This window comes from Hemicordylus capensis, chromosome 6, assembly GCF_027244095.1.
Source record: "Hemicordylus capensis ecotype Gifberg chromosome 6, rHemCap1.1.pri, whole genome shotgun sequence".
NCBI classification, from domain to species: Eukaryota; Metazoa; Chordata; class Lepidosauria; order Squamata; family Cordylidae; genus Hemicordylus; species Hemicordylus capensis.
The window spans coordinates 103,167,970-103,191,351 of NC_069662.1; the positions used below are offsets into that span (position 1 = coordinate 103,167,970).

Genomic DNA, 23,382 nt, shown 5'->3' on the forward strand with positions numbered 1-23,382 from the left:
GTTCGGAAGGGCGGGGGAGTGTTTCTTTAAGGGTGGCGGTGGTAGTACTCCCCCCCCCCCCGCTGCTCTTCCCCCTCCGGCACTGATGCTGTTAAAAATCTTCTTGGGGCAGCAGAGTTCCTCCCTGCCGCCCCTGCCCAGGCCTGTCGTTGTCCTTTAAGCCTTAAACTGAGAACAGCTAGTGGCACGCATGCGCCCTGCGCGGCACGTGCGCTCATCTCCGCCGCTGGCACGCGCCAGCAGCAAAAACAAGCGCATGCGCCGCGCAGGGCGCATGCACACCACTAGGTGTTCTCAGTTTAAGGCTTAAAGGACAACGACGGGCCCGGGCAGGGGCGGCAGGGAGGAACTCTGCCGCCCCAAGAAGATTTTTAACAGCACCAGCGCCGGAGGGGGAAGAGCGGCGGGCGGGGTACTACCACCGCCATCCTTAAAGAAACACTCCCCCCAGTGCCGGACCACGCTTCTGTGGTTCCGTGCACATCCCTAATGCTCACCAGAGAGGCAGAAGCAAATTCAGATGCCTCAGGATCAACAGAACAGTGATGCAGAATAGATTTTCTGAAATCACATATTCAATCTAGATAATGCCCCCCGCCCCAAACAAAAAATACAACCCACTACGTACCAATGATTGCAGATATATGCTGGCTGGGAGACAAGTTGAGGCAAAGAACAAAAATAAATATTTTTGTGGGAATCTTAAAATGAAAATGATGATATTCTAACATGCATCATCTAGGCCTTGCTGTGGCTCAGTGAAGACAACATGGTTTGGCACCACAAGAACAAGCCTGGATGGAGCCTTAGGCTTGCATACTACCTGATCATATAGTCTGTTTCGCTATACAGATTTGGAGGGCAAATACAGACAATAGTTCGCTGGTTCTGATGTAATTGCAAACTGTGGCTTGCTCTGAACACACAAGGGGAAGGAGTGTGTGAACTTGGAGTTCCTAAGTTTGTTTTCATAGTGCCAAACTGTGCTTCAGCATTGTGTCTGGATTGAGTTTGTGATGGTCCTTGATTCTGTATTGGTGTAATCTTGGGAAGTTTGTTCAAATAACAGAAAGGTTAGCTGCCTTTCTCTGAAGCATTTGCTTATTTAAATTAGTCTGTGTATTGCACTTTATGCCAAAAAAACCCCATAAAGATTCAAATATCTATTTTGATCTTATTTTTAGTCAAGCAACAATACTAATTCAGGGTTTCGCCCCTGCCCCATGTGTGTTCCTGCTAAAATCCTCGAAACTACTTGGCAAAACAGATGAACATTTTGTGAATCAAGACCAATAGCAGCCTCGGTGGATGGGTTTTCAGCAGGAAAAGGGCATATGGAAGTATGCCAAATCAAGTAACTTGCTCCTTCTGGAGTCCCAGTCTGGATTGGGAACTCCCGCATCTCCTTTAGAAGAAAACGTGGGAAGTTCCAATCTCAGTATTCTAATATGTTCTTAAAGCAATGTCTTGATTGACCCTAATAAACCAGCTGGCCTTAAGGCATGCATCAATTTTGTGAAACTTTTTATCTGTGCATCAATTCTCCAAACATATAGAAATCCTTGTTCTATAATCCTAGTTTATAAACCTAATTCAGCAGAGGAAGGAATGGCATCTCACAAACTTAGATATAATTTCCTTCCATATACAGCTATTACTATACCAAACTGAATGTGCTGAACCTGGAGGGATGAAGATTTATTATCAAAATTTATAACAGCTGCTCTTTCCTGTCAACATCACATTCTGATGATGTCACTACGGATTTCTTGTTCTGTCTGTGGTTTTTCTAGTGCTACTCATTTCCTTCCTTGTACCTGCACTGTCATTAGCAGCCCAGTGTTAAACAGAACTAGATTCCAGTTAGTTTGCAGGGCAAGTACTCTACAACAACAGTTCAGACAGGAAATCCTCTGTTGCAGCAGTCATCTTCCAGACAGGAAGGGGCGAGAATACAGAATATACAAGGAGCTATTAGAATGGGTGTGGTGGGCCTATGGGATGATGCTATCTAAAAATTATAGTAGTAACAGTTGATATTGATTTTGATTTGTCTGTATTTGTTCTATAATATTGATTCTATGTGGAAACTAACATCTTGGGCTCATCTAAGTAGCAAGTGCAGTCAGACATAATGTTGGCAGTCCAGGATGGCTACCCTCTGTTTCAGAGAGAGCTAACATGGGCTTTTACCATGTAACATACATACATACATACATACATTTTCAGCCTGGTGCTTCCTAGCCGGGCTGTAAATTTAGAGAGGAATAATCTCTTCCCCATTTGTTTGTATAAGGAAAGGATGTCTAAATGGCAAGGGTTGGTAACTTCCAGGTTTGACTACTACAATGTGCTCTATGTTGGGCTGCCTTTGAGTATAGTCTAGAAACTGCAATTCATTCAGAATGCAGCAACCAGGTTGGTCTCTGGGGCAACCCACAGAAACCATATTACTGCTATTCTAAACATGTTACTGGATACCAATATGTTTCCCAGCAAAATACAAAGTGCTGGTTATTACCGATAAAGCGGTTAACAATTTGGCACATGGTATTTAAGAATACAGCCACCTAATAGCACAGTGGGGAAATGACTTGATTAGCAAGCCAGAGGTTGCCGGTTTGAATCCCCGCTGGTATGTTTCCCAGACTATGGGAAACACCTATATTGGGCAGCAGCAATGTAGGAAGATGCTGAAAGGCATTTCAGACTGCATGGGAGAAGGCAATGGCAAACCCCTCCTATATGTCTTTGGTATTGTCCTACCAAAGACAACCACAGGGCTCTGGTTGCCAGGAGTCAACACTGACTCAACAGCACACTACCTTTATTTAAGAAAGCACCTCCAATTTGTATCCCTCCCAAAATGTCTTTCCTCTCCCCTGCAAAATTTAAGAATGAACCCCTCTGCCTATTGATATAATCAGGAGAGGTCTGGTTGCAGTTTCCCCTGCCTTATTTGGTGATTTGGAACCGGGCTTTCTCTGTGGCCGCCCCAAGACTTTGGAATGCACTCCCTGTCAGAATAAAAGCTTCCCCAGCTTTGGCTGCCTTCAAGAACGTTTTTAAGACACACCTGTTTCTTCAGGCTTTTAGTTGTTGTTTTTAAAAATATATTTTGTTTTTAGCTGTTCCTAAATTTCTGAATTTTATGTAAACTGCCTGGAGATGCTTCTTATCAGGTGGTTTATAAATCTAATAAATAAAGGGAAAACATTCTACATAAACTCAGTTGCTCTGAAGGTTGTTCCTAGGGAAGCAGTATGATGTGAATGTTTTTTCTCCTGATTCCAGGCCCTGTGTGTATGCATGCGTGCATATTTTGGGAGGGGTGGAGAAGTTTTGTGAAGGATAGGCACATAGTGTTCTATCCCTGCTAACTGAGCAAAGTGACGCCTTTTAAAGTGGTGATTCTTTTGTACTTCGCATGGGAAGAGCTACTGGCCCTATCTAACCCCAGCACAGCATCCCCCCAGTGGCTGTTGCTGGTATCTGCCTTATGTTTCTTTTTAGAATGTGAGCCCTTTGGGGATGGGACTATCTTATTTATGTATTTTTCTATGTAAACTGCTTTGAGAACTTCGGTTGAAGAGTGGTATATATAAATATCCATAGTAATAGCGTGAAGAACATTGTAGTGGTGTGGGGGAGAACGGAGTACATCTTAAAAGCAAATACAACATTTTTGTGGTGGGGCATGAGAAATCATTAGGAAATGGATTTAACGATGGACCGCTGGAATGACGTGTGGGCTACACTGGAAGTTCTAAGAAGCATCCTAAGGAATACTGCAGATATGAATATCCCTTTATCCACCAAGGTCTACATATATAGAAAAGCGAAATTCATGTGGATTTATAAGAAATATCCATGAATGAGGAAGGCAAGAGTGTGTTGTCTTGTGTGTTTTTTCCTGCAGAATCCCTGTGGAGATCTCATTCAAATAGAACATTTTCCTCTGTACTGGAAAAATATTGTTTTGGGGTTGTTCCAAAAGATACCTAGTCAAAAAAGGCTTTGAGTAGAATTGCTCTGGAAAAATTGCTCATCAGCTTTTGCTCATTGCTACTGATTATGGGGATAATGTGATTTTTGTGGGGCTATCTTTAGATTTTAGAGACTTGGAAATGGAGAAGGCCTGCATTTATTGTGGTGCTGTAATTATCTCAAAATACAGCACATTTTTTTAGCTGATTAGCAACCAGTGGTAAAGCATAAGATTTGGTCTTGCAAATAGCAATGTGAATGACTTAGGCCTTTACTGTCAAATGGGTTAATGTTTTTCTTTTCAAGTTCTATTTTGAGAAGATACTGAATATCTCTTTCTCCCCCCCCCCACCCCCCGTGCACATTTAAATGCAGGGCAAGTCTTGGTGCTCTGTGCTCGCTAGATTTGAGACTAGCATGGCAGGGGCAGTCAGTGACGTAGCTTGGTTTCCATGGCAGTGACTTGATGTTATGTAAGGAAGTTGCATGTATGCTGCCTGGTTGTCATGGTTCTAAGAATCCTGCTTTCCTAATCAGTGCTTTTCAGTAGCATTTAAGGTGCACAGTGCTGACCGAGAACACTTCAAATAACAAACAGGATCTCACATTTTATATTTGTATCACAATCACAAGTTTTTTCAAGAGCCTTAAAGTACTAAACTCCTTTAGAACTAAATCCTATTTTAGAGGGTAGGACTTATTTTCAGAATACTGACTTTTCCAGTTCCTTTGCTGCTCTCATACATCTATTTATAACATTCTTAACCAAATTTTTAAGGAAAGAAAATTTGATTCTTGCAAGCAGTGATTTTTTACTTCATACCAATTCAGGTTTTTTGTGAAGATGTGTTGCCAGACTATTTACATATGATAGCAACAAATATGAAAATCTTTTAATGTCAGGAGTACTTGAAATGAGCATTGCATCCTATCCCAAAAAGGATATTTTAGAGCTGGGAAGGGTGCGGGAGAGGGTACTGGAATAATCCGTGGGCTAGAACATCTTTTTTAACAAGGAAAAATGATTATCTGGGGCATTTTAGTTTAGAGAAAAAGGCAACTAAGGGGGGACATGGCTGAAGCTCATAAAATTATGCATGATATAGAGAACTTTTCTCTTGCAACAGTAGAACCAGTGGTTATCTCATGAAACTTATTGGCAAGGGGGTGGACAGAAGGAAGTACTTTTTTCACACACAACATAATTAATAAAGTTGTTTGCTTATGATAGATAATGAAGACTGTGTATCCCTAAACTCTCCCAATAGAGTAATTTTCAGCTCTTGTCAATTTGTTACAGTAGGGATGTGCATGAAATGGATTTTGCATTTTGTTTCAAGCTCGAAACAGAACACATGGCCGTTGTTTCATGTAAACAATGGTTGACCAGCTGTTTTGACATAACAAAACTCGAAAAGTTGAGAGTGTTCTGGCCATAATGAAAAATGGGGAAACTCGAAACACCCCAGTGTTCCCCATGGTTAGCTCATAGGGACACTAAAGTGGGTTAGATGGTAGGGCATGATGTGTCCTATCTGTAACTCAACCCACAAAAGAAATAGGATCCTATGGGGGTTTGGGGGGAAAGGATAAACATTTGCACCCATCATGCCCTACCACCCAACCCACTTTGGTGTCCCTAGGCGCCATGGGGAACAATGGGGTGTTCAAATTTCCCCATTGTTCCCTAGGGTTGGAACAAGTTGCACTCAGAGTGCACACAAGATTTGCCTTGCAATTTGCAATGCATTCTGCAACACTGCCTTGAAAAACACTGCAGAAGCATACAGTAAAAGGGAATCTGTCCCTCCCAACACAGAACACACATTTCAAACACAGTCCAAAAATGGCAAAAAGGAATAACTGACCCAGAATCCACTGCCAACCACAGTGCCTGCACTGCAGTCACATCATTAGCACAAGTTGCTCACACAGTTATGATTCCTTCCCATTGCAGCACCTGCCACAGCAGCACCCTTAACAGCAAGCATAATCATAAGCTCAACTAGAGCCACTTCAGCAACATTTTGACTGAGTACACCTTGCAGTGCAGAGCAGTGAGTGAAGCACAAGTTCGTCTCAATGCCAGTCATGAAACATCACAGCAACCACCAAGAAACATTACACACACACCTCTACCTGCCACTGCCCATTTCTTGCTACAACAATATCTCACAACAAACTAAACCACAACTGAAGGAAGGCAGGCACCCATGTTCTGCCTTTGTCAATCTGAGATCTAGCAAAACCAGATAGGTATAGCAGAAATAGCACAACATATTACTCACTTGGTGCTGAGAAAAGAAAACCACAAAATCAAACCTTCCTTCCTCTTCTCCTGATGTATCCTGTTCAAAAGAGTCATACTCTAAGAGCTTTCTCCGCTCCTAGTCCCTTTGAATACATCTTGAAATTCTTTCCTTTTGGGCTTCCCCTCCCCCCAGCCAGTGGGACCATAGTTGCCCATGACAACACTTGATCTGTATGATGGAAAGTCACCCAAGAAGCAAGAAGATTGCAAACCAATTGGAAGCCAGTGCCAGAAAACCCATCAAATGAAAAACAGTCCTCTAAAATGGTGCCCAAAACGTTGAACCATTTTGATCGTAATGGGTTTGTTTTGTTCTGAGCTCAAAACAGGCCCTTTATTTAAAGGATATTTTGTGTTGAGCTCAAAACAGCCTGTTGAGTTTTGATGCTGAAACATTTTGCGCATCCCTAGTGTACAGATAGCTGAACTTATATTGCTTAACAGTCTATAAACACATTTGGAGAAAGTATCAAATCTGGGGCTTGACAATCCCCGGTGCCAGCTTGTCATGGCTCTTGCGCTGGCAATGAATGGAGATAAAGTGAAGGAGGAGTGAGCAAGCAAGCAATGCAGGGCTGGTTGCTCCCTGCTTCTCCTGGTCACATTGGTCCATGGCATGCCTGAGCCAGACACATGATCAATAAGAAGAAGCATCCTGCCGCTGCCTTGCTTGCTTCCTCCTCCTCCTGGTCATCTTTGTCTGACTCAAGCAGGCAGTGGAATAGTGTGACCAGGAGCAGGAGGGAGTCTACTCTGCTTACTCCTTCTCCTTGGTTGTGTCAGTCTGTTGCCTGCCTGAGCGATGTGACTAGGAGGAGGAATGAACAAGTAAGGCAGGGAATCAACACACCACACCCCTCTCAGTGGAGTGGAGGGAGTTGCTGAGGGTGAGTCCACCCTGCCCCGCTGGCAGATGGCGCTGAAGGCATTGCTGACAGCATGCGGTAAGGCCATCCCAACACATGAAACAGAGGGCAGTCTGGCTCCTAAATATTTTGGCTGACATCTAGAGGCAAAGAGAGGCGTATTCTAAGCACAGTATGAAATATGATTAAGTCAATGTACAGTAGTTCTTAAAGAAGCCAACATTGTATAGTAACCCTTTCCCATTCAGTGTGTACTTGCCTTAAATAATGTTTGAACAGTTCAGTAGTACTTAAACTATTAAAGCTTGCAATGTTTCCTGAAGCCAGACTGCTTTCGGTATGAATTACTAAAAATCACAAACTGGCAAAAAGTAACCTATTTACATAAACAATAGTTTTATGTAAACAAAGAAGATTTCTGACTATATGTGCAAGTTGCCTTAATTTCAGTGAGACTGAAATTTGTGTTTAGGGGCCAGGTGTTGGATACAGCTACTTCTACGCTTGAATAGAACAAATGTGGTTAATTCTTACTGCTCACGTGTAACTTAGTTTGTGACTTTGAGTCATCCTTGATATTTTTCTCTTTGATTCATGTAAAGCCTTCTGCTCAACAAAAGACTTGCTGAGGGCTGAGGCCTGAGACAGGTCATGTTCTATAGTCCCAGAATGGACTGATGGGGAGTAGTCTTCTCTCTAGTCCAGGCCTGCTTAACTTAGGCCCCACAGCTGTGTTTGAACTACAGCTCCCATATTCCTCAGCCATAGTGGCCAATAGGAAGGGATTTATTTATCAAATTTGTGTACCGCCCCAAACTTTTGTCTCTGGGTGGTTAAGAATAATATAAAACAAGTTTAAACATACATAAAATCTAAAAACAATTTTTGCCTGGAAACCTATTGGCAGTCAATGTAGCTCTGTCAGCAAAGGAGTGATATCTTCTCTCTGAGATGACCCAGAGACCAACCTGGCCATTCTGTACCAACTTTGGACTATGTACAAAGGGAGCCCCACGTAGAGTGCATTGCAGAAGTCAAGTCTGCAGGTTACCAGCATATGTGCCACTGTTTTGAGGGCGTTCATCTCAAGAAATGGACGCAGCTGGTGTATCAGCCAAAGCTGATACAAAGCCCTTCTGGCCATCGCCTCAACCTGAGATACCAGGGAGAGGTATGGATCCAGAAGTACTCCCAGACTGTGTACCTGTTCCATTTGGGGAAGTGTGAACCCCATCTAGAACAGGTAGATCAAAATTGTTTCTGGAGTTCTGACCCCGCACAATAAGTACCTCCGTCTTATCTGGATTCAGTCTGTTTTTTCTCCCTCATCCAGCCCATTACTGCTTCCAGGCAAGCAGTTAGGGAGGTTATGCCATCTCCTGATGATGATGACATGGAGAAGTAGATCTGGGTATCATCGGCATACTGATTACACCCCGCACCAAATCCCCTGATGATCTCTCCGAGCGGTTTCATGTAGATGTTAAACAACATCGGAGACAATATGGAGCCCTGAGGGATGCCATACATTAGCTCAGATTTCAAAGAGCAACAGTTTCCAGTCGACACCATTTGGAATGTGTCTGAGGTAGGAGTGGAACCACTGTAAAACAGTGCCTCCCACCTCCAGCGTGCTCAGATGTTCCAGAAGGATACTGTGGTCAATAATATTGAAAGCCACCGAGAGATCCAAAAGGAACAACAGAGTCACACTTCCTCTGTCTATTCCCAATTGGAGATAATCCATCAGACCAACCAAGGCAGTCTCCACTCCATAGCCTGCCCGAAAGCCAGCTTGAAATGGCTTTAGATAATCAGTTTCCTCCAAGACCGTCTGGAGCTGAGAGGCCACCACTCTCTCAATTACCTTGCCCAGCCATGAGAGCTTGGAGACAGGCCTCTAGTTGCTCTACTCTGAGGGATCTAATGCAGGCTTCTTTAGAATAGGTCTTATAATTGTCTCCTTAAGACAAGGAGAAGCGTTTATGATTTCTCCCTCCCTCAGAGAGGCATTTATGATTTCTACCAGGCCACCTAAAACAGCCTCCCTGCTAGATTGAACAAGCCATGTTAGGCAAGGGTCAAGAGGTAGGCCTCATCGTTCCAAGCAGCTTGTCCACATCCTCAGGAGTCACAAACTGAAACTGATCCAGTCAAACCACATAAGAGGAGTTGCTGGACACCTCCAATTCAGACACCGCAGTAAGGGCCGCAGTCTCCATCCAAGTCGGCCCAAATAAGAGAGATTTTATCTGTAAAGAACTCATTAAACACATCATAGCAGGTAACTGATGGCTTCTAATTCTGATTCAAGGAAGGGAGGCACGTACTAGCCCCCTCACAACCCTAAACAACTCCACTGGATGTGAACTTGCAGATGTAATATGGACAGAAAAGAACTGCTTCTTTGCCACACGTATTGTCTGAGCATAGATCTTTAGATGTGCTCTATGTTGTAATCTGTCAGATTTGAGTCTAGTCTTTCTCCACTTGCGCTCCAGTCGCCTACCTTGCTGCTTCTGCCCCCGTAGATCATCCACATACCAAGGGACCAACTTTGAAGTGGGTTGGAGGGAACACTTAGGAGCAATTGTGTCTACTGCCCTGGTGAGCATGTTCCAGTTTTCCACCAGGGCATCAACAGGATCACCAACATTAAATCCCTCCAAGGACTTTTGGAATCCTGTTGCATCCAATAACCTCTTTGGGTGGACCATTCTAATAGGCCCCTCACCCTGGTGGAGGTAGAAAGTGGTTTAAGTCTAACCTTAACCAGCTGGTGGTCTGTCCATGACAATAGGGAAATCACAGGAGTTCCCACCCATGGAGCACCACCCTGATCAGAGTAAATGACCAAATCGTGCATGTGACCTGCAGTGTGCATTGGTCCAGAGACCACTTGGGATAGGCCCATAGTTGTCATGGCTGCTGTGAACTCCTGAGCTGCCCTGGACAAGCTGGTTCCAAAATGAACATTGAAGTCCCCCAGAACCAAAAGTCTGGGAGACTCCAACACAGGTTCCATGATCAAGTCTGTGAGCTCAGTAAGGGATTCTGTTGGGCAGTGGGGCAATCGGTAAACCAACAGAAGTCCCAGTCTAACTCTGGTCCCCAAACTTAAGTACATACATTCAGTACGGTCAGATACCCCAACAGGGACCTTGGTAAGGGAGATGTTATCCTTATAGACCACCGCCACTCCACCTCCCTGCCCACATCCCCATACCTACTCCTCTACAAAATACCCTGGAGGGAGAAGCTGGGACCAGACTGGGCCATTAGCGTCCCCCAACCAAGTCTTAGTGATGCACACCAAGTCGGCCCCTTCATCCACAATCAAATCATGGATAAGTTCGGGTTTATTTTGGACCTACCTGGCATTGCAAAGGAGCAAGGTGAGGCTATGTGGGTGGTTGGCAGTGTTCCCTGGGGTCAAAGAACTGACAGGACAACCGGAGGGGAAGATAACTATTAAATTTCTGACTTTCCTTCTCCTGGAACGGCCCGCTGGCCTGCCTATGTTACTACTACTATTCCCCACCGGAATAGCTGCCCCACAAAGGCTCATCTCTAGGCAAACCCAAACTTATTATTATTTATTTATTTATTTTTACATTTATATCCCGCTCTTCCTCCAAGGAGCCCAGAGCGGTGTACTACATACTTGAGTTTCGCTTTCACAACAACCCTGTGAAGTAGGTTAGGCTGAGAGAGAAGTGACTGGCCCAGAGTCACTCAGCTAGTTTTATGGCTGAATGGGGATTTGAACTCGGGTCTCCCCGGTCCTAGTCCGGCACTCTAATCACTACACCACGCTGCTTCAACCAAGTCTCAATAACAAAGTAGGCAAACCAGCTGTTATATCTCCTAAAATAGGCAGCAAGGAATATAGTATGCCCCAGCCCTCAGTCCCACCCCAAAGGCCAGAACCAAAGGCTGCCTGCAGGCCAGCTGTGCCACCTGCAACAGTCCCCTTCCTTTAAAAGTCTCCAGAGTCCCTCCTCTCATGAAGGGCTCTGTGCAGGGCTGATTTAATCAGTCAGTGTTTGCAGGTGGTAAAAAGTCAGGCACTTGAGGGAAAGGAAAGTTCCTGGTCAGGGCAGCAGAGCTGTGCTAGTCCAAGCTTTTCTGGTCAGCAAACAAAAGGTGGTGGGGAGACCAACATCTGCAGGAGGGCCAAAGTTGAGCAGCCCTGCTCTAGTCCCAAAGGAAGGCTTTGGCACACTGTGATGCAAGTGAAGAGGGAGAAGCAAATCAGCTGAGCCTTTTGACTGATCACAACTGGATGCACCGCAATCCCGTCTCTCCTTGTATGTAGGGCATAAGCAGATGCCGACTTGAACATAGGAGCAGTCAAGATTGTTGGATTCTGTTCTTGAATAGGAAGGAATCTTTTAAATATCTTTCTGCACATAAGATGCTTCTGGCAATAACTTTATTATATTATTATTATTTTATTATTAATGATGTTGCTTTAAATTAATATGATAAACTGTTTTTCCCTGTGCCAGTTGGAAATAAGTTTTAAATGGGGGTATGTGTTGCAGATATATGGAGCCTGGGAGTTATCCTTTACATGTTGGTTTGCGGACAACCACCATTCCAAGAAGCAAATGACAGTGAAACTTTGACCATGATTATGGACTGTAAATACACAGTGCCTTCTCATGTATCGAAAGAATGCAAAGAGTAAGTAAAATATTCTACAGAATGCCTTGAATTTAACATAATGCTAACAATACACTAAGGTATAACATTCATTCTCTTATTCTTGAAAACGTTTGCTGGTTAACTTTTTTTTGTTTTTAAGGGATGTGTTGATCCTCTACAGGAAAGGAGGATCCCCTCCATTTTTTCAGAGCTAAGAGTCAAGTGGGAAGAATTCTACTTGTTGGATGCAATGAAGTTGCATATATCTGCTCAACATTCACAAATTTTCAGATGCCAGCTTATGTACAGATTAACATTTTCAGAGCCATATGAATGCTTTTCTCCCTTGCTATTATTCATATCTCATAAGAGATTGTTCAGCCTTTCTACTATCATCAGAACTTGGTTTGTGTTATGGCATGAGAATTGCTTGGTAGATGGGAGCTAGAAACCCTGTAAAAGTACATTATTTTCTTTTTGAGCCATTTTATGGATTTATGTACTATTTTGAATTTAAGTTAAGAACTCAATTTTTAAAAACTGGAGTCTGCTTGAAAGAAAGTTGAATAAGCTTTTTAATTGCAGTTTTGCATTCATTGTCATTCTGATTGCTTTTTTGAGTAATATATTATACAGGGTCAGTTGCAGTGCATTTCTGCGACTGTTTTCTTGAGTTCTTTGAAAGAAACTAATGAGTAGGTAGTATAGGAGAACAATCCTTGTATATCCACACCAGAGGCGTTCTCTTGCAGATTGTGTTTTGATATGTCCCCTCACTGTGCATCTTGTCCATTTGTTCTTATATTGCTGTTTGCAGTGAGAATGTGCAACGAACATCAGAGGCAGCGAGGGACAAATTGAAACAATTTTCTGGGAGATGGGCACACCACTTTGCCATTTAAGCAAAAAAGCTGGCATGCATCTTAGCAAATATGTTTGCAGATTCTTTAAGCCTGAGAAATATGTCTTAGTAGATGGACATTCAGAGACTTGCGTTTTGGGTGGTATACAAATGTGGAATGTGAATGAATGAATGAATGATGATTTGCCAGGAAAATAATTCTCAAAAGCAATTGAGAAGTTGATCTCGATCTGAATAAGGAACCACCTCAGATGTATGGAAAGTGGTCTGGGAGAAGATACCCTAATATAAAGATGCTTATCTTTCCCCCCCTAGTTTAATTACACGAATGTTGCAAAGAGATCCAAAACGAAGGGCATCTTTGGAAGAAATTGAAAACCATCCCTGGCTACAAGGAGTCGACCCATCGCCTGCAACAAAGTACAACATTCCTCTGGTTTCATACAAAAATCTTTCAGAGGAAGAGCACAACAGCATTATACAACGAATGGTTCTTGGAGACATTGCAGACCGAGATACCATAGTAGAGTAAGCTTTGTTTATTTACAAACTTTATATTTCAGTGTTGCAAGTATTCCAGTTCTGTTACAAGAAAATAAGAGCTGCTCTACTGGATCAGATCAGGGTCTTTAATATTGCTAGCAAGATGCTTGCAGGAAGCTTGCAAGCAGAATATGAAGGCAACTGATGTTGTCCACAACTGGTATTCAGAGGGAAGCCGCCAGTGAACTTGGAGGTTCTAACATAGCTAATAACATAGATAAATCTTCTTTGATAGGGTAGAGTAGTATAAAATCTGTAGGAGAAAGCAAATACAGTTCTTGGATGTATTCAGCACGACATTTCAGATAAGGATAGGGAAGTATTAATATCTGCGTACAAAAGATATTTTATGTAAGTAGTGTGCTGCTTTTCCACTTTACAGATTAAAGTGGTTCATAACAGAGCAAAAATAATGAACTTTAATTTTTTTAAAAAAATGGCAATAACTTTACTGGAAATAAATGACCAAGAATGGTCAACATGTGTTCAAGTAGGAGCAAGTGCAAAAAGCAACTAAAACAATTGCACAATCATTCATACTGTATCTAATGGGTTTGTGTGCTAAGCTCTCTGTGCAATGTCATATCAATAGTTTCCTTACTCACAATGGGTATTTGTGAGGCATACCCATCAGGATCTGACCTGCTGACCAAATAATTGTTCTCTATTGTTTTGTTCTTGTAGTACATGATAATCTGGGTGATTGAGGTTAGTACATGAGAGTTGTGTTGGAGTCTGGAAGGCTGGGACCACTGACCTCTTCCTCCTGTATAAAAAATCTTGTGCTTTTTAAGTTGTGTTCAGTTTTGCTATTAATGTAGATTAATTTTTAGGTATGTTCAAGTGATAGTTTGAGTTCTGTGAAAAAGCCACTGAGTTAATTAAATAACCTTTTAAAACTCAGCTTTAAACAGCAGTTTTTAACGTTAAGCAGTTTTCTTTAATGCTTGAGCAAACACTTATCAATTAATTTGGTTTACTGTCCATTTGAGTTGATAAAATTTTTTTAAATGTTTAGTCTAAAATTTCTTAAAGCTAATTGAGCAGTGGGAACAGACTTGCTTGAAATGCAAAATCATGTCTTCAGCTATTCATTATCAACTTCCCTGGTCAGTGACCTGCTGTTCCCCTAGCTGTTACATTTTCCATAGAGAAATTGATAGAGGCCACCTCATGTACAGAAGAATTCTTGAATGTTTTGTTGCTAAAAGTAATGTGAACCAGCATGAGGAAGACTACTTAAACTGCAATATCTTACTCGTTGCTTGTTCTAGATTGAATAGCTGGATTCAGTTTTACCCTTTCAGTTTCACTCTGTTGTAAGCTTCTCCAACATTTAATTAAACCTGTTGTGTAACTTGTTCATGAATTGATATTTTGTTCCTTGACTTCTACTCTGCCCTATGTTGTGTAGAACCTTGGTTGTGGTAAAACCACTCCAAGCTGAACAAGGTGGAGGAGAGTATGAGGGAGGTCATCCTTTGAACTGGCCAGCTGACATTGCAATCAACCTGCTTATACCCTAAGCCAGGATGGGACAAAGGATGTATCAAAGCAATGTAACATTTGAGCTTTTTAAAAGGGGTTGGAGTGACAGATAAAAGCTGTCTCCCCCTCCCCAACCCCAATTTTTTTTTAAAAAAAATAGCAGCTTCGATGGTGCTCTAGCCACCACTTGCCTTAGTACCTCTTTGTCCCACCTTGGCTTGGAAGAAACAATTCTCCCAAGGCAAATTCCTGGTTCAGTCTTGGGCAGCAACATTGTTTGACTCCTTGGCGTTGCATCTCCCTGCAATGAAAGATCAGCCCAAGGAGATGTTTCTGCTCCTGGTTATCTAGTATTGGATGGATTTGTGATTACACTATGCGCATGCACCAGAAGCTGAACATGACCAAATGGCAGAAGAAAAGAAATTTTATAGACAAAATATAACTTCATTTTTGCCTCTACATATATCAGACAGTTGTACAAAGTTATTGAAGTATAAGCTCACATTCAACACATTACTGCAGTCCAGAAAAATCTACTCAGCTTTTGGATGCTTTCTTTAATATTGAACTTGCCATATTCGGTTGCAAATAATAAGCCAAAAGTCATTTGTCAAGATGTCAAATGTACTAATTTCTACTTTCAAGCACTCTTCTCTGTTTGCTCTGAGGAGTATTACAAGTTGTGTCAGCTACGTGTCCAGTTTCAGAAAACCATTGATGTATGATGTGTTCCACTTTAATTTTGTTTCCCTCAGGGCTCTGGAAACTAACAAATACAATCACATCACTGCTACCTACTTCTTACTAGCAGAGCGGATTCTACGAGAAAAACAAGAGAAAGAAATACAAACCAGATCAGCAAGCCCAAGCAACATCAAAGCTCAGTTCAGGTGAGAATTAAAAGTTGTACTCGTATCTTTTGAACATAATAAAGACCTTTTATTTTCATAAGCTGTGATGAGCCATGTGCTGTTGTCAGATCATGTTCTTCTTTTTTTATTTATTTATTGTTGCATTTATATATTGCCTTTCGTTAAAAGACAACCCCAAGGCGGTTTACAGAAGTTAAAGCATACAATAAAAAGGCAATAAAAACATCAAGCTAAAAAATATAAAAACATATAAAATACAGGCATAAAAACAATACAACAGGTAAAAACACACAGAAGCAGCAGTAAAAACGATTATGTAAAAGCCTAGATAAAAAGCCAAGTTTTAACAAGCTTTCTAAAAGCCGTGATGGAGTCCGAGGAGCGAATGGCCACTGGGAGAGCGTTCCAAAGTCTGGGAGCAGCAAAGAGAAGGCCCTGTCCCAAGTGCACGACAGCTGGGCCTCTCTCATTGTCGGCACCCGGAGCAGGGCCCCCTCAGATGTCCTCGTCAAGCGGGCAGCAACCTTTGGGAGCAGGCGGTCCCTCAAATACCCCGGGCCCAAACCGTTAAGGGTTTTAAAGGTCAAAACCAGCACCTTGAATTGAACCTGGAAACGAACCGGCAGCCAGTGCAGCTCTTTCAGAATGGGGGTGATGTGCTCCCAATGGGCAGCTCTGGATAAAACCCTCGCTGCCGCGTTTTGCACTAGCTGCAGTTTCTGGATATTCTTCAAGGGCAGCCCCACGTAGAGCACGTTACAGTGATCCAGCCGTGACGTGACTAAGGCATGGGTAACCGTGGCCAGATCTGCCTTCTCGAGAAAGGGACGCAGCTGGCGCACTAGCCAAAGCCGTGCAAAGGCACCCCTGGCCACCGCCTCCACCTGAGCTTCCAAAAGCAGAGCCAGGTCCAGTAGTACCCCCAAGCTGCATACTTGCTCCTTCAAGGGGAGTGCAACCCCATCCAGAACCGGTAAAATCTCCTCATCCTGATTGGCTCTCCTACTGACCAACAGTACCTCCGTCTTATCTGGATTCAATTTCAGTTTATCCTTTATAGCTTCTAAACAGTTAACTGTCAGTTTTGTAGTCAGGGAAGCCAGGTAACCTCTGCTTCAGGTTTAGGAGCTAGAGCCTTATTCACCTGCAGCACAACTATAGGGCTGGGGCATCATGGGGAATTGCTGTTTTTCTTTCCCCTGGTATGCTGTGATGGTGATGCTGTCACTCGGTCTCCTCACCATCAAATCCACAGCCTGAGGTGACAGCAGGCAAGGGAAGAGGGGATGTATCAGTGCCAGTGTGTACTACTGTACAAGCTGCAGTTATAGTGTTCAATTGGTCGATTACTTTCTCTTGTTGCAGAGACTACTCTCACTCTAAGGCTGAAGAAGAGCAGTATTTTCCAAAACCAAGAACTAGAGAGCTGGCTGGAGCATGGTGTGGTTATTTTGTGTGCCAAATTAGCATTGAGGAGTCAAAGTTCTTACTCAGCTATGGCTCATTGGATGACCTTGAGCCAGTAATTGTGTCATGGCCTAGCCCAGTGGTTCCCAACCTGGGAGCCTCCAGATGTTGCTGAAGTACAGCTCCCATCATTCCCCAGCCACAATAAATTGTAGCTGGGGTTGATGGGTGTTGTAGTTCAGCAACATCTGGAGGCTCCCAGGTTGGAACCACCAGCCTAGCCTATTTTACAGTGCCATTGTTGAGATAAAATTGGGTGGGGGGTGGGGGAGAATGGAATCATGTACACTGCCCTTTCTCCTTAGAGAAGGGTTAATATAAGTCACTCTGTATCCTTTCCTTAGTTGCATTGTGGGACATACACAATCTTTTTCTTTCCTACAATACATCAAAGTGGTTTGTCATGTTGCTATCTTGTGTGAAGGAACGGTACACATGAACAGATTCTTGCTTCCTTTACAGAGAAAATTTATTTTGGTATAAGACTGCTTCAGTTTATTCCTGATTAATTGGAAGCATCTGATTTTCTCTAGTTTGAAGTACCTTATTTTACTTGATTGATTTAGTTGGTATAGAAAAGGCTGGAAATAACTGTCAAGAATTTGACTTAAAAAGTGTCAAGGGGCTGTATTCAGTTTATCTCTTAATGTAACACGATAGCCATTGTTCTTTCTAGAAGATGTAGAAAAGAGTTGTATGTGAATTCTTAGATGAAGCACTTGTACTCTGTGAAGCACTCTGGACTACAGGATGGAAGAAATTACACACACACACAGCAATTTAGGTGGACAGATTATATGGGTGATAATATGTTAATGCCTAATAGTTAAAATGAGCCGACTGGTAATATGATATAGATGGATATAGCTGCTTTTGATGGAGTTGAACTTATGGCTCTTTCTAACCCAACATTGTCTAGTGGGCAGGTGACTGCCTTCCAGAGTCTCAGATCTTTTAAAGCCCTGCCTTCTAATCAGCAATGACTGTTACTGCAATTGGAGCATTTTGTATGCAAAACATATGCTCTGCCACTGAGCTATGGGTATTCTCCTAGAAAAGGCTCATGAAAAACATAGTGGCATACAATTGCTGCTCTTGCCTCTCACTCCCCTATGCCAGGTACAAAAACTCTGAGCTTGAAATGCAAAAACAATAAAAATGAAGCATTCAAAACTTAAATAGGTAGTAGTAAAATTGAACATTTTATAGTAAGCCACCCTTTGAATGAGAAACCCAGTGGTAGGGAATGTGGCAAAAATAAATCAAGGTCCAGCACAGTCACATTTAATTTCAGGAAGAAAATACTCTAAAAAACTGAAAAGTATAATTAGGAGAAGTCTCTTCAGCAAGACTGGAGTTTATTTAAAGCAGAGGGTAAAAACTGTATTCTGCAGATTAGAAGCAGCACAACCAAATCCAGGAAGATACTACTGTGCTTAAAAAGTTATGGCAAGGCTATAAAGGGGAAGAGTACTTATTTTGAGTAGTGGAAGCCTTAATCATCATCATCTTCTTCATTTGTTAGCCGCCTTATAACAAATTGTTCTCTGGGCAGTTCACAACATTAAAACATCCAATAAAAACACATCAAATCAGAACACACACACACACCCAACCAATACAAACAATTTTAAAACATTTTAAAACTAATTTTTAAAAGCCTGAGTGAACAGAAAGTAGGGATGTGCACGGTCCGGAGAAGTCCGGACCGGCACCGAAGGGGGGCCTTGTTTTTAGGGCGGGGAGGGCTTGCTTAGCCCTCCCGCCTCCTTGCCCCCGCCAGCGCCCGTATTGTACAGTATAGGGGCGCTGGAAACCAGCCGCCCCCCCCCCGCCGCCGCCGCCGTGGCGGCGGGGGGGGTGGCTGGTTTCCAGCGCCCCTATACTGTACAATACAGGCGCTGGCGGGGGCAAGGAGGCGGGAGGGCTAAGCAAGCCCTCCCCGCCCTTAAAGACATACCCCCCACCCGGACCCGAACCAGGCAGGGCCGGACCGGTCCGGCAGTTCGGCCATTCTTTGGAATGGCTGCCGGACCGGTTTGGGCACACCACTAACAGAAAGGTCTTCACCTAGTGTCTAAAATAACAAAGTGGTGCTGCCAGATGAACCTCACTGGGGAGGCTGTTCCATAAGTTGGGTGTGACCACTGAAAAGGCCTTCTGCCTATTAATCACCTGCCTCACCTTGTTTGGCAGGGGCACGGAGCAGGGTCTCCTCTCTGACCCACTTCGAAACTGGCCAATTGGTATACTGAAGAACTACAGGGGCTGAAGCGGCAAGGTAGATGATTGGAGCACAAGTGGAGAAAGACTTGACTAGAATCTGACAAATTACAACATAGGAGGCATTTGAAGACCTATGTTCAGTACGTGCAGCAAAGATGCGATTCTTTTCTGCCCTTATTGTGTCCACAAATGTGCATCCAGTGGAGGAGTTCAGGATTGTGAGAGGGCTACGTGCCCCTCTTCCCTTAAATCAGTTACCTGCTGTGACATTTTTAATGAGTACTTTGTGGATAAAATATCTTTTATTATTATTATTGATATTAGTATTATTACATTTTATATCCTGCTCTTCCTCCAAGGAGCCTAGAGTGGTGTACCACATACTTAAGTTCTCCTCACAACAATCCTGTGAAGTAGGTTAGGCTGAGAGAGAAGTGACTGGCCCAGAGTCACCCAGCTAGTACCATGGCTGAATGGGGATTTGAACTCAGGTCTCCCCAGTCCTAGTCCAGCACGCTAACCACTACACCACGCTGGCTCAGGCTGTTCAGGCCAACTTAGACTCAGACCCCACATTTACTGCCATGTCTGATGCGGAGGTGTCCAGCAACTCCTCTTATGTGGTTAGGCTTGGATCAGTTTCTGTTTGCATCTCCTGAGGATGTGGATAAACTACTTGGAACTTGTGACCTATCACCTGTTCTCTTGACCCTTGTCTGACATGGCCCTCTCTGAGGGAGGGCAGGATGTCTTCCTGACTTAAAGAGGTAATCATTAGATTACCTCCTGTCTTAAGGAGGTAATCATTAGACCTCTTCTGAAGACGCTTGCATTCAAATGCTTACAGTTAAGCAACTATAGGCCTGTCTTCACCTTCTGTAGTGGGGCAAGGTAATGGAGAGGGTGGTGGCTTCCCAGCTCCAGGCAGTCTTGGCAGTCATTTCAAATTGGCTTTCAGATGGGCAATGGGGTGGAGACTTGGTTGGCTTGATGGATGATCTCCAAAAGGGAATTGACAGAGGGAGTGTGATTCTGTTGGTCCTTTTGGTTCTCACAGTAGTTTTTGATACTATTGACCATAGTATCCTATCCTTCTGGAGCATCTGAGGGAGTTGGGGTTGGGAGGCACTGCTTTGCAGTGGTTCTGCTCCTACCTCTCGGGCAGATTCCAGATGGTGTCCCTTAGAGACGGTTGCTCGTTAAATCTGAACTTTTATATGGTGTTCCCCAGGGCTCCATACTGTCTCCAGTGTTTTTTAACATCTATATGAAGCTGCTAGGAGAGATCATCAGGAGATTCGCTGCAGAGTATTATCAGTATGCTGATGAGACACAAATCTATTTCTTCATGTCAACTCAACCAGGAGAAGGCATAACCTCCCTAAATACCTGCCTGGAGGTGGTGATAGGTGGATGAGGAATAACAAACTGAGACTGAATCCAGATAAGACGGAGGCACTTACTGTGTGGGAGCAGAATTCGAGAGTTTGTTTTGATCTTCCAGTTCTGGATGGGGTCATTCTTCCCCAGAAGGAACAGGTACACAGTCTGGGAGAGCTTCTGGATCTTAATCTCTCCCTGGTATTCCAGGTTGAGGCAGTGGCTTTCCTTCAGCTTTGGATGATAAACCAGCTGCATTCATTTCTTGAGTTAAATGACCTCAGAACAGTGGTATGTATGCTGGTAACTTCCAGACTTGGTTGTTGCAATGTGCTCGATGTTGGGCTCCCTTTGTACATTGTCCGGAAACTACAGTTGGTAGAGTGCAGCAGCCAGGCTGCATCATCTCGAAGACACCATATTACTCCTATATTAAAAGACCTACACTGGCTGCCAGTAAATTTCTGGGCAAAACACAAGGTGCTGGTTAAAGCCCTAAACAACTTAGGCCCTAGTTATTTAAGAGAATGTCATGGTTGCCATGAGTCCTATTACCCATTGAGATAATCTGGAGAGGCTCATCTGGTGGCTACATGGGGACAGACCTTCTCTGCTGCTGTCCCAAGACTCTGGAATGTGCTCCTTACTGAAATAAGAGCCTCCCCGTCTGACTACTTTAAAAAAGTCCATAAAGACTCATTTTTTCACCCAAACCTTTTAACTTGACTGTGGTTTTAAATTGTTTTTAGGTTTTCATTTTAATTTGTCTTATGTTGTAAACCTCCCAGAAATGCAAGTTTGGGGCAGTTTGCAAATTTGAGACATGCATACATACATTAGTAATGTCTTGGCATTGTCCTCTCAATGTATTCAATTTGGTTTGGTCTTCTGTTAATGAAAATGGTACAAAGCTCACTGTGGGATACGCTTATTCTCTCCCATTCCCAACTCTTCTGACATGCTCCTTCTCTCCCTCCAAAGTCTAATCTTGACCCTTGTGGGTCTCCTGATTTGTAGCTATTTCTTTGATCTACCTGTCTCCAGGCTAGAAAGTGAAAACCTACAATAGAATAATCTACTTTGCTTACATGTGGAAAGTGTCAAACAGTTTCTTGGAAAGTTATAGAAGTTCACAATGACACATAGAATCTGCTCTGGATAATGTTTTGAAAGTTGAGATTGGAGATACCACAAGATTTATTAGCCTACTCTCTTTTTGGCTTGCCTTCTCTGGCATTTCAAAAATATTATTATTATTTATTTATTATTTATTCCATTTCTATTAGGGGTGTGCACGGAACTGTGGAGCTGCGTTCCGGCACTGGGGTGGAGGGTTCCAAATAAGTACGGGGGGCTTTACTTATCCCTCTCAAGATTAGAACGGTGCCGTATTTCATTGAGCAAGCGGGCGGCATACCTCCCTGCCGCCCGCTTCATTCCCCCTCTCGGCGCGGCTTCCTCCTTTTGAATTCTAATGTAAATAAATAAATAAATTCTGCATCGGGCGGCAGGGTATCTCCCAGTTCCTGCCGCCCTCTTCAGTGCCCCTGCTTGGCTGGCGGCCGCCCCCTTTGAGACCCCAAGACCCCTGCCACCCCTTCCCTTCCCATTGCAAGGGGACGAGCGGCAGAACTCCCCTGCCGTCCCCCTCCGCTTCGCCGGCTGGGATGCAAAAGGAGCCATTTGCAGCCCAGCCGGCAGAGTTCTGCCGCTCGTCCCCTTGCAATGGGAAGGGAAGGGGTGGCAGGGGTCTTGGGATCTCAAAGGGGGCGGCCGCCAGCCAAGCGGGGGCATTGAAGAGGGCGGCAGGGACTGGGAGATACCCTGCCGCCCGATGCAGAATTTATTTATTTATTTACATTTACATTAGAATTCAAAAGGAGGAAGCCGTGCTGAGAGGGGGAATGAAGCGGGCGGCAGGGAGGTATGCCGCCCGCTTGCTCAATGAAATACGGCACCGTTCTAATCTTGAGAGGGGTAAGTAAAGCCCCCCCCCGTACTTATTTGGAACCCCCCACCCGAACCAAAACCACCCCGTGTCCAGACCGGTCTGGAGGCCTTTAGAATGGCCTCCAAACCAGTCCGTGCACATGACTAATTTCTATACTGACCTTCCAAAAATGGCTCAGGGTGGATTACACAGAGAAATAATAAACAAACAAATAAGACGGTCCCTGTCCCCAAAAGGCTCACAATCTAAAAGAAAACATAAGATAGACACCAGCAACAGTTACTGGAGGTACTGTGCTGGGGGTGGATAGGGCCAGTTACTCTCCCCCTGCTAAATAAAGAGAATCACCATGTTAAAAGGTGCCTTTTTGCCAAATTAGCAGGGGTGATAGAGAGTCTTCCTATATTTTTCTTGCTTTATCCAGAGACCATTTGCATTTTAACTTCACTTTAAGAGGCTCTGGTGTTTTAAACAAAAGCCAGCAAAGCCTTCTGTTTTGTATTCTGTCCTGTGTCCTGTGTAGTAACTGCTAAGACTGTCTCTTTTAGTATATAAATTGGGGGAAAGTTAACATTTTTTTAAAAAAAGTTAAATAACTAATCCCTTGAAGGGTAAAGTTAAAGACTCAAATGCTGGGATCCAACAAGCATGGATATGTTCACAGCAACCACTCCCTTCTCCATATCACAAACTGCCTTAGAAATTCCCTGCCATTTCAAAAGAGGCTTGCCATGTGGCAAGGTATGACAGCAGTGGCTGGCTGCTACAGAAAACCC

At 43.5% G+C, this 23,382-nt stretch overlaps 1 protein-coding gene across 2 annotated transcripts in view; it reads left to right on the plus strand.

Annotated features, from left to right (window-relative positions):
* SNRK (SNF related kinase) overlaps positions 1–23,382 on the plus strand; it is a 49,709-nt gene that overhangs the window by 21,448 nt on the left and 4,879 nt on the right. For both annotated transcript variants that reach the window (XM_053266106.1, XM_053266105.1), the window contains 3 exons: positions 11,712–11,853; positions 12,992–13,204; positions 15,466–15,600. In XM_053266106.1, coding sequence (XP_053122081.1) covers positions 11,712–11,853; positions 12,992–13,204; positions 15,466–15,600 — 490 coding nt within the window. The remainder of the gene's footprint in view (positions 1–11,711; positions 11,854–12,991; positions 13,205–15,465; positions 15,601–23,382) is intronic.